The 11,551-nt window shown below is 31.2% G+C and overlaps 1 protein-coding gene across 1 annotated transcript; it reads right to left on the minus strand.

Annotated features, from left to right (window-relative positions):
* Positions 1 to 391: 391 nt before the first annotated feature.
* On the minus strand, positions 392 to 3,004 carry LOC132029838 (BURP domain protein RD22-like). Its single transcript, XM_059419217.1, has 4 exons — positions 2,846 to 3,004; positions 2,605 to 2,722; positions 1,446 to 1,949; positions 392 to 1,000 (listed from the first exon to the last, which is right to left on the minus strand). Exons 1-4 carry the CDS (start codon positions 2,882 to 2,884, stop codon positions 564 to 566), a joined length of 1,098 nt encoding a protein of 365 aa, XP_059275200.1. The 5' UTR covers positions 2,885 to 3,004; the 3' UTR covers positions 392 to 563.
* Between the last annotated feature and the right edge of the window lie 8,547 nt (positions 3,005 to 11,551).

The raw sequence follows: 11,551 nt of genomic DNA on the forward strand, positions 1-11,551 counted from the left end.
ATGAAAAACATTAGGATAATGAACATCTTTAATTTTAGGAGCATAATATAATTTTTCAACGACCCCCATGCACCCCTCTGCCTCCGCCTCTGCACCATATATATCAACACAACTGACAACTCCCATGAAGATATATGTATCAATCAGGTCGTGGACGACCAGAAAGCTTTATAACTGGCTAAATGAATATGAAGACATTTTGTTTTTTGATACTCTGTCCCCTTTGTATTGAACTTTCATGTTCAAGACCTCAAAGCCACAAATAAATTCATCAGAATTCTTCCAATATGTAGTATGACGCGCACACACATATAGTATTCCACCAATTAATAATCGAAGATTCCAGATACGATTAATTAACGATGCAAAATTAAAAATAAGGCAGAAAGCATATAGAAGAACTTGTATATAAGTTTGAAAATGTGAAACATATTATTTATTTGTATACTGCGGTATTATCATACAACAAGATAAAAGTTTAACAAGCACAACATAATTCTGAATTATTGCATAAGAACAACCCAAATAAAAAGATAATTAGACTTCATCCCTATATAATATCTCTAGCTTTTGGGAACCCAGACAATGTGATCTTCAGGAAGGAAATGGCAAACAGGAACAGATCCAGGTGTAACCTTAAGCACTTTGAAAGCCAAATGTTTAGGGTTCCATGCTGACGTGTCCTTATGGCAAACAGCCACTGCTTTAGCCTTTGTTCCATCAGCACCCACCAATGAAACTGAGTATGACTCTGTTGTCTCTGTTTGGTGACAGTAGAATACTGCATATGCATAGTTTTGTTTGTGGCAAACTACAGCATTAGATTTCCCATTTTTATTGTTTCCCATCTTCTTGGCTCCTAGGATAGTGTATTTCTGCATTGGGGTTTGTTTCTCTGTCTCTGTTGACAATGGTTTCACTTTGTTTCCTAACTTTGATGTGCTGAAATCAACCATGGATTCCAATGAAGTTGCACAGTACTTCTCTTCTCCTTTAATACCTGTTAGACAAAAATAATAAACAAAGTAAGAAGAAAGGCTTTTAAGGTATGAAAATAACTTTTCTTAAAGAGATGTTATCAGTATACTGTTTAAATTTAAAACTTAAATTTAATTTATAAGTAAACTTCAAGTTTTAAAATAAACTTGAAAATATCAAATCTTTAAGTAATACTATATAAAGCCTTTAAACTCTTTTTTGCCTTTCCGACTATTATACGTCACACATACTTATTACAAACTACTAAAAGTTTAAGTTCTGTACATTAATTAATGGTTTAAAAATTTTATACACCATCAGGTTATAAGCAACTATAGATAACTTTTTCCTAACAAGTCTGATATAATTACCTGGAAAATAGAGCGATAATATTCTGTAAAGATTAAATTGCACTGATATGATGCTGTTACTATGTACACTTAAATAACCCATCTAAAAATGTATACCTGGCTCTTCACATTCTTGGACAGTTTGCTTCATGACCTGAGCCTCTTCAGAGTCGGGGCTAACAGAAAAATGGTTAAGAATTTCCGGCATCTTGTTTGAGCTAAAGGGAATAGAATTTGCAGCTTGTCGAGGCAAGAAAGCGGCACCGTTTGTAGTTTTCACAAACTGCAATTTCATGTTACTCCCTTGGTGCAAGTCTTTCTCAAGGAAAAACAATGCCACGTTAGGGTTATCATGAAGCTGATCATCTTTAGCAGCGTAATTATAAACGAACGGATTTGGTCCAGGCTTGACACCGACGGATACCGGTGGGTGTCCGTGGTGGCCAGGGGTGTAGACGCCAACACCTCCTTTGCGGACACCAACGTGGGTCCCGTGGTGGGTGTTTACGTTGACACCGCCTTTGTGGCCCACGTTGACGTCGGCGCCGTGGTGGCCGGGGGTGTTGACGTCCACTCCACCTTTGCCCACTCCTACGGAAGTGCTTTTGTCCTCTGTCAATCCTACACAAATATATGTCAACAAATTCAGTCTTTTGGTAATTGTTGTATACTTGTATATATGTTTATTGTACTAGTATAAGGTATATAGGTACTAGTGGTATAATTTTCTCTTAGATAATTATAAGTAAATTTTTTTTTTTCTGATGAACATTAACTGCAAGCGAGTAAAAATAATAGTAATAACTAACATCCATGTTATCATATTAAACTATACTGATATTATATAAAGAATTTTTTAATAGTCAGTATATAAAACTTAGCCTTTGGAGACCGTTGATATATAAATAATGACAATAAAAGTATTTCATATACTGTTAGGTTATGTATAAGATAATTACAATACTAATTTTATGGAAACAATAAGTTGGTATGTGAAAGAAAAAAGGTAAGTAACACGTCAATGCATACAAGTTACTCCATATTTTATTTTAAAACCACCATATTATTTCTTTTGGAAACATCTCAGTTTATTTGGTGTTACCAATTCTTTTAAATTTAAATCCAAACTATGACAATATTAATTTGTATACGACTGAAAGCGAAATTATTAAAGCTTCGAACTGCAATACACTTCAGGATTTGTAACAAAGTTCTTAAAAATTAAACAAGGTCCAAAGAAACAATATTAATTGATTCTAAGTATTTATAGACTAACCAGAAGGCTGCAGAGATTCTTTGATTGCCTTAGGCATGGGAGTATTAGGCAGCTTAGTATTCCAATATGTTTCACCCGTCGATGCTGGAAGAGCTGCATAACTTGCTACTAGTGCCAACTGAAATATTAACAAAAAGAAGAATAAGCAAACATTAGATAATAGGTTATTTACTAGGAAAAAAAGAACATGAGCTGCAATATGTAGCTTTTAAATGAGAAATGAAAATGAAATAGTACTCACTGAAAGGTATGTGAGAATGTGAAAGAACTTCAACTCCATAGTTGAACTTAAGCAGAGAGAGAAACAAAGAGAAATATTGTGAGAGGATATAGATCAATTGCTAAAGAAATTAAGGCTAAGTGTTGAGATGGAGATAAAGGTGAAAGTAGGAGCACTATTTATAAGCGAATTGTATAAGAACTAGAGTAAGAAAATGAGAAAAGCAACTCATCACCTATCTCAATTAATTTACTTCATCTGTTTTTGTCTTCCGCCTTACAGAGCATTCAATGCTATTGAGCTAATTTGTACGTAATTGACGGTTCACATCAGTAAGGTTGGGAACATGGAGGTTGGCTAGTAATACTTGGTACCCCAGTTTGTGACATCGATTCATACGTACATTTTGGTCTGTCTTAATACGTATGTACTTGTTTCCATTGTTTCACATATATAATCATGAGAACACAATTTTGTACTATTCAACTTTAATGAAAGTTCCGAATAAGGGACAGCTTGGAAATTTTAAGAATATATATAAATGATAAAATATTATCTTTTAATTGTATTCTTAGGAGTAATGTCCAGTACTATTGCTATCATATGGCATACATGTCAAAATAATACAGGGAACGCATTAGATCTAAACTTGTCCAAAGTCATTTATAGGCTCAAACTTTACGAATGACCTACTACTCCATCCCTATTCTTCAGAATGAATTAAACCGTTCGATTCCGTTCTGCAACAGAATAGGGAGGGTAAGAGGCCGCCTATAAAGTTTGAAGGTTTAAATGACTTTTTCAGACAAATCTGTAAATCTGAATGTAAATAGTTTAGCTTAAGTTAATATTGTTATTCTTTTTTACACACTAACTATGTAGATAATATATTAATATAGCAGACGTTCATATCCAAGGTGATAAAAAATGTAATTTGTAAATATATTTTTGTTCTTTAGTCCTCCTGAGTTTTTCTTTATAATTGATTCATGTATTCTCTATACTACACTTGTATCCTAAACTAAGCACGCGATAATTTTTATCATGTTATTATAAAAAATTAAAATAAATGAGCTTGCGTTAAGAGATTAATTGTAGTATCTAAATCAATAATTTTACCAGAACAGCAACAATTCTCAAGAGTCGATTTTCTCAGCGGAGAAACATTATTATAAAAATCAGTGGGGTTGAAAGGGGAACGTTGTCAGCCAAGAAACTATTTTTTCTTAGCTTGGTTAAATTTGAGAAAAATTGGATTCGGATGATTATTATACATGGGTATTATTAACGAAGGGCATATCTACTCAATTTGCATATACTTTAAGGGCATAACTGGCCCTTTTTCTCTTCTTAATCAATTTATTAGGTTAACTGGGGCCTCCGCTTAAATTAAGGGTATATTTGGACCAACAATATATTGAACTTTGAAGGCATATATGAACTAAACTATTAGCTAGGGAAGGAAGAACTTTGAAGGCATATATGAACTAAACTATTAGGGAAGGACATACCTGCTAAATTTCAAATACTTTAATGATATAAAATAGAAAACATTACAGTCAAACGCAATTCGATCATCTAATTTACAAAATATGTACACAATGTATAGGTAGTGTATATTTTATACTAAATATACATATACTATACATATCTATACACAACATATCCAGCCAAAATGAATATTTACTTAATATACATATACTATACATACCTATACACAATATATATAAGTGAAGTGTACAGATAGTAGATACTTCGACTATATTGATAATCGAATTAACCCACGGATACATTTAGATAATTTTCTCTATAAAAATAGGTTACACTACATGTTAATTTGTGCTTTCGGATTATCTCGTAGAGTACATCCCTCATATTCGGTCCGTAAGAAAATTCTCTTACCATTTCTAGAAACTTGAAATGAATTTTGGACATAAGTGTGTTGCCACCCATAACCTTGAGGAAAGGGGGTGCGGTAGGTGCGAGAAATGACACTGAATTAGTCAAAGTGCAAAAGGACACGTGGAGCACTAGCAGCAAATTCTCAACTTTTAGAACAAATCTAAACTACCAACCACCAACATTTATTTGGGCTTCCGTGGAAAGTTGAATGTTGCTAGTCTTTTCTGATCTTCATGGCAAAATGGTCTACAATGCCTCCATATATTCGCCTTTTTACATACTAAAGTCTAGTCATCAATACCAACATGGGTTGTGGTGGACTGGTTGGGTTTCCTACATCCTTAACTAGATGTTTCGGATTTGAGTCCCGGATAAAAAAATTTGTTGAGAGTGTCACACCCAAAAATGGGCCCTGCAATGCGTGATCCCGATTTAATTGGACTCCAAAATGAGTACCGAACACCGAATGGGAAACCAAAAATAGTATCTTATCATCAGTTCGTTGCAACCGACTCACTCTATTTTTAGTAAAGTAGCTTGGAATTCTTTCGCAAGAAAGAAGTATGTTTGTTGGCCGTTGGATGAGAACATATCCAAATTTTGGTGTCTGCATATAATAATGTCACTATAAGAAAGTATAGAAATCGCAACAAAAAATTTTATATTTGGCAACAACTTAGTTTTATTGTTGGCAAATGGTTTTTTTGTTGCCAAATAATTTAATTTTGTCACATGTAGTATTGATTATTGTTGCGAAAAGTACTTTTGCAACAAACAAACAAAAAAAGTTGTTGCGTTGTTGCAATAATGGTAGTTGGGAAAAGTTCATGCAACAAAATATTTTTTTTTTGTTGCCAAAAGTACTTTTTGCAACAATAATCAATCTATGACAACAACAAAATTTTTGTTGCCAAATATAGTTTTTCTTGTAGTGTGTACAAATTGATCGACACGTAAATGTTACAAGGGTAATTTAACTTCTGATAGAACGTTCACTGATACTGGAAAAATATTCTTTAAGGTCTCGTTGCTTCCATGAATCATTTGAGTCTTGATACAGTATGTTTTTATGCTTTGTTTTTCAAACTAAAATGTGTTTTTCTGATCTCTTTATATCAAAAAATTATTTAGAATTATATTAACCTTGAATATAAAGTTGATACAATACATGAGTAATTAAATAGTTAACATTTAATTTATAATTTGTTAAGTTTATATATAAATACACCAGCAGAAGAATAAGAAAACACTGTTCAATTAATTGAAAGTTAGTGTGCTTAATATACTACTCCCTAGTTAGTGTGTTTAATATACTACTCCATCTGTCCCAATTTATGTGACACTTTTCGCTTCCCCTTTATTCAAAGTTATTTGCGTGACTTTGACCAATATTTTTAGATGAATTTTTTCACCAAATTGATATGACAAAAGTTATAACTTATAGTACTTTTCATGTAGTTTTCAAATATATAAATTTCAATGTTAAAATATTGAGTTAATCTAATCCAATTTAGCTTCAAAGTTTAGTCAAATTGACTCTCGAAAAGAGAAAAGTGCCACATAAATTGGGACGGGCGGAGTATATTATAAGGATCAAAATCAGAATTTGTTATATTTCAGGAATAACAGAAATCACAAATTTTCCTTTAGAATAAAATAGGAAATTTAAACATTATATAATAGCCCAACACACAAAAAATAATAATTTTGGTCTTGATCTTTTTACAAATTTTAGCCTGTATTAATTACTGTATAACCTAGTTATAATCAATGTGTATATATTATGTACTTGTATACACTATGTACTTGTATACACAAGGTATACGACAACTATAAACTGTTATGGCTAAACAGGTAAAAATATTTTTAGTCATGTGGCTAAAAATGTTAAGATCCCAATAGATTGTTCGGTAGAAAGTCCATTTTAACCCTACCTAAAAATTCTGTCTAGAGACATGCTATATCATACGTGAATTTTGACTTTTGAACTTTGTCATTCAAGTTTTCATGTTTAGTGGGTCCAATTAATCAAACCCATGGCTCCAGCAATAAAGGGCCGCCGGTAATAAGTTGTGAGAATATGACTAAAACTGGTTAACCCCAAAATTCATATCGGAATTAATTAGTTGCTTTAAAGGTTCAAACCTTCCGACCCTATTTAATACTGCCGAAAGTTAGGCAGAGCACATCAAACATGTCGAAAATCTTGATTGAGTGTACAATTGATTTCTTATAGTATTAGTGAGAATTTAGATTAAAACAATTCAATATAAAAAAAGATGGGACACATGTAAGCAACATGCAGAATCTTGATGGATTTGGAGAATGTGTCATATAATATTCTAGCATACGAAAGCCTCTAATGTTCCAATAATAGTGTTTTTCTTGGAAAATGAAGATTCTTTGGCTTTGAAAGTCAATGTATAAGGAGTTTTAGATAACAAATTTAAGACCAATCTAGGACAAATGTATTGTGCAGAAAGTCCAATCTAAGTTTGTCCCTTGTCTAAGGAAATGACTCTGGTTGGCCCTTTTATGTTTAAGATAGAGGATCTCCTTGTCCGAATCCTATTTTAATCATGTCAACTACCTCATTCATTCATTTTATGTAGCATAAGATCTTAGTTTGAACTTTATGTTAGGTAAGAGGCCGTGAAAGAACCTTTCTTTAATCTGCGATACTTGAAATTCACTCGTTTGCGTACATCTTATTCTCTCCAGGTCCCAATACACTGAAAATGTTGTTGTTGTTGTTGATTCTATATCCCTATTTTTCCGTTTGCTATCATTTCATTTTTTAGAGGTATGAAAAATGGAATTGCACCGAGTATCATACCGTATTAAAAAAATAAACACACTTATGAGTATGAAAATTATACCGGATTTGATTGAATGATTAGAATTTGAATTGTCAAGTCATTCTTAACTATTTAGGCAAAATAAAAATTTATTTTAATCAAACTGTTTATTTTGCTACAATAGTATCATTGTAGAGAATTCCTACTCTGCTTTTCTTTACATCGTTATTTTGTTCTTTAGTCATGAGGGAAATTTTGAACAATATTTTAAGATATTAGATTACTGTTATTTCATGTGCGTGTCTGATAAGCATTAGCTTAAATATCTCTCTTATATCACAGATATCTTGCAGATAAAAACAAATTTCAATAAATTATCTCTTTTCCTATAAAATTTCTACTATAATAGAAGCATGGGTGAGGACTCAGGATCGTCGACCAAGGGCAAAAACGTAATTTCACTCACTTATAAAGATCCTCTGCCTCACATACTATGTATCACTACACACATTGGGAGAAGTAGAAGAAATCAATTGTAAATTTAAATGTGGACCCCGTTTTGTTGCTCATCTTCCAAAGATATCTTCTTCTTCTTTTCTTTTTCTGTTAGTTGAAGATTATCGGATCAGAAAACTATAAGTGGTAGAAGTTGCATACCATACAATTTATTTTCTTTTCTTAAATTAGCATGAGAAGTAATTAATATTGTTGTATCATTTTATTTACCATATTTATTAAAAATGATTGATCTAAATAAAATATTTTTCATTGAAAAATAACAATATAATTAATCAATTTTCACATTTACACTTACTCTAATAAATATGAAAAGATATTAATTGACGAAATGAAAAGTAATGGAGTAGTAAACTGAATCAAAAAATAAATACAACAACAACAACAACCCAGTGAAATCCCACAACGTGAGGTCTGGGGAGGAGTAAGAGTGTGCGATCGACCCCTACCAAGGTAGGACGGCTGTTTCCGAAAGACCCTCGGCTCAATAGAAAGCATTAATCAAAAAATAAATAAGACCAATTTAATCAAATTATTATTTTAATTAATATTTAAGAAAAGAGTGTTCAAAAAACAATCATAACAACTAATTAAGGGGATGAAGCACTTGAAATTAAAGTAAACTAGGAGTGTTCACTAAAATTTTAAAATATGGTTCTTTATTTAATCAGAAAATCAAATTTATGTTTTGTTTCATTTTAAACATTTGAAATTAATTTAGATATTTGAACTAGTGTATGTTTAATTTAATTATAATTAATCAAATTAGATTTTGATTTAAAAAAAGGTATTATTTGAGTCTAATTTACGTACATTGACAAGGAAATATTTTTACACTTTTAAATTAATGAAATTAAAATCTATTGATTATAGCATATTACTTCAATTAGTGTTTAATATTGCTATTCTTTTGTCTCAAATAAGAAGGGGAAAACAGTTTCCTTTTAAGCAAGTTATCTCTTTTTTAAAAAATATTAATGAAATTATTATATTGAGGTATTTGAGTCCTGCAAACTCTATACTCTAATCAAAAGTTAATAAAATAAAGTTATGGATATGGAATATGAATTATTATATTGATCATGCTTTGTATATACAACTTATTGGCAATTAGAAACAGTGGAGGACCCAGGATTTTACATAAGCCGGTTCAATTACGGTGTAATAAATGAGGATCATTGGTGATAACCAATAGTTTAAGTAGCGTTGAGCAGAACAAGCTACCCTTTTTTGTTTTGGGTTAATAATGTAATCTCAAAGTAGATTTATTTTAAACTCAACCCTCAATTTTTTTTTTAAAACAACTTGAGAAAAAAATGACAAAGAACCTATTAAATTTTAAGAAAAAACTATCTAATTAAAAGAGTTTTACTTCAACAAGAATTAAAAAATCTATTAACTCTATGTAATTTAACAAAATTCATTTATAATGACCAATGTTGTTATTTACTAACAAAAGACGATACAAAAATGGTTGTAAACTAAAAAATTAATATAAACTGATTAACTATAGTAAAACAAACTATATATAATTTCAACAAATATAGTTGCACTTTTAGCAAAAAACTATAAAAGAGAGTATCAAAATTCATTTTATAAAATTTTAATTTCTTTTAAGTAAAATAGATTTTATATAATTATTTTTTATTGAATTTGGGTAAGAAAACTAAATATAAAAGGTGACATAGGAAAAAAGAAAGACAATATAAAGGCTAGCTAGTTGACTACCAATCAAAAAAGAAAGACAATATAAAGGCTAGCTAGTTGACTACCAATCAACATTAACTGACTTTTGTTGGCCAATACTTTACCCTTCGTAGCATGGCATGAAAATTGGCCAAAAGTAACAAAATACAGCATACAGCGTGTGTCCAAGGAGATTTGATCCCGCATTCTAGAGGAGGAATTGAACCCACTTGACTGCTGTGCCAGAGCCAAGCTTTGTGTCAAGCGAATTCAAAACGTTTCATATATTAAAATGTAACGATGACTTTCCTTACTTAAACAGTAAATTTACAGACGAAGTGGGTTCAATTGAATCCACTTGGCACCACGTGGGTCCGCCCCTGATTAGAAATGTAAAAGAATTTAAGCGGACTTGTGTTAGTGGGTAAGGCACAAGGTATGAATTTTCATTAACTTTTGTCAAATGATATTCCCTCCGGTTTAAAATAAGTGCCCAGTTATCCTTTTTCACGCTCTTTAAGAAAACACTACTAACTCCTAGGGAAAAAATTGGTATTTTGATTAAACTATTCTTAATTAATAAGATTCTTACTTATTTATTGTCTTGAGTAAATAAGAATAAATATGAAAAATAATTAATTCCTTCTTAATTTCGTAAATATACACTTATTTTGAATCAAAACAAAAAGGCTAGATAAACAATAATTTTGAACAGAAGGGAGTATATATGTAAACAACATCGTAGAAACTGTGCCACTTACCAATGATGCATCAATGCCCATTTCTCCTTTGCAATTTCATATCGAAACAAATTCAATTACGAATAGTTATTCCAAACTTTACCATAGCACGGGCAGTAAATATATAGTATACTTAAATCTAAATAATTTTATTATCTCGTCTAGTTTGTAGTTATTGATGCCGATCCCATTATCATTTCTCCTTCCCCTACCCCTACCCTTACCCCTACCCCCAATTAAAAAAAAAATCACATTATCAAATAAGCATTGATGATGATATCTTGCAGTTAAAAGAAAGTCACAAATACAAAATATCAAAATGTAAAACTGGTAAAAGTTAAATATGGAAGACAAAAATCAAACTAAATAAAAATTATTTTGATATGGATTGAATTTCATTTCGAATTTCATTTTACAGTAAATGAAAATGTAATAAGTGAAATCATAAATAAATGCAAAACTAATCGAAAAATGGAATTCACACCCATAAGGAAAATGAGCCATCAGTCCTAGCCTACTAGGTAGCAAATTCTTTTTTTGGCGCGGATTGTCCTTCATTTGGGGTAGTCTTTAATTTTTGTTCCTCAAATTGGTGGTCTTTAAGTTTTGGCCTTCACCTAAAACCCCGAGGTTGTGGGTTCGAACCTCAGCTCAGTTTTAAAAAAAAAAATCGCAAGGGAGAATTCTACAAAACTGTCCATAAATTTGGGCCTTAAGGGCAAAAGTTAAAGACCACCAATTGAGGGGCAAAAATTAAAGACCATCCCCGGCGAAGGGCAATCCTGCAAATTGCCCTAGAAAATTTGCCACGGTGTGTTAACTCTTAAACCTAATTGGCACATATTAGGCAAATTTTAATGGGTGAATTACATATATATACATATTAAGGAGAAATAATTACGAAACGTGACGATAGTTTTCTATTTACAAAATATAACATTACAAACCCTATAACAGACATACTTTAAAAAAAAAAATTATTTTTAAAAAAATTATTTTTTTATTTTTTTAAATATATTTTTATTTTTTATTTTTTTTGGCTCAAAATTTTATGTATGAAAGTTGTATGAAATGGGTATATCTCT

The sequence above is a fragment of the Lycium ferocissimum genome, chromosome 9 (assembly GCF_029784015.1).
Source record: "Lycium ferocissimum isolate CSIRO_LF1 chromosome 9, AGI_CSIRO_Lferr_CH_V1, whole genome shotgun sequence".
NCBI classification, from domain to species: domain Eukaryota; kingdom Viridiplantae; phylum Streptophyta; class Magnoliopsida; order Solanales; family Solanaceae; genus Lycium; species Lycium ferocissimum.

What these genes read in the sequence shown, in the direction of transcription:
- LOC132029838 (XM_059419217.1), bottom strand. Translation starts at nt 2,884, where the DNA reads ATGGAGTTGAAGTTCTTTCACATTCTCACATACCTTTCA. An exon ending in ACATTCTCACATACCTTTCA is followed by an intron (nt 2,723 to 2,845) that starts GTGAGTACTATT and finishes TTAATATTTCAG; the next exon opens with TTGGCACTAGTAGCAAGTTA. An exon ending in AGAATCTCTGCAGCCTTCTG is followed by an intron (nt 1,950 to 2,604) that starts GTTAGTCTATAA and finishes ATATTTGTGTAG; the next exon opens with GATTGACAGAGGACAAAAGC.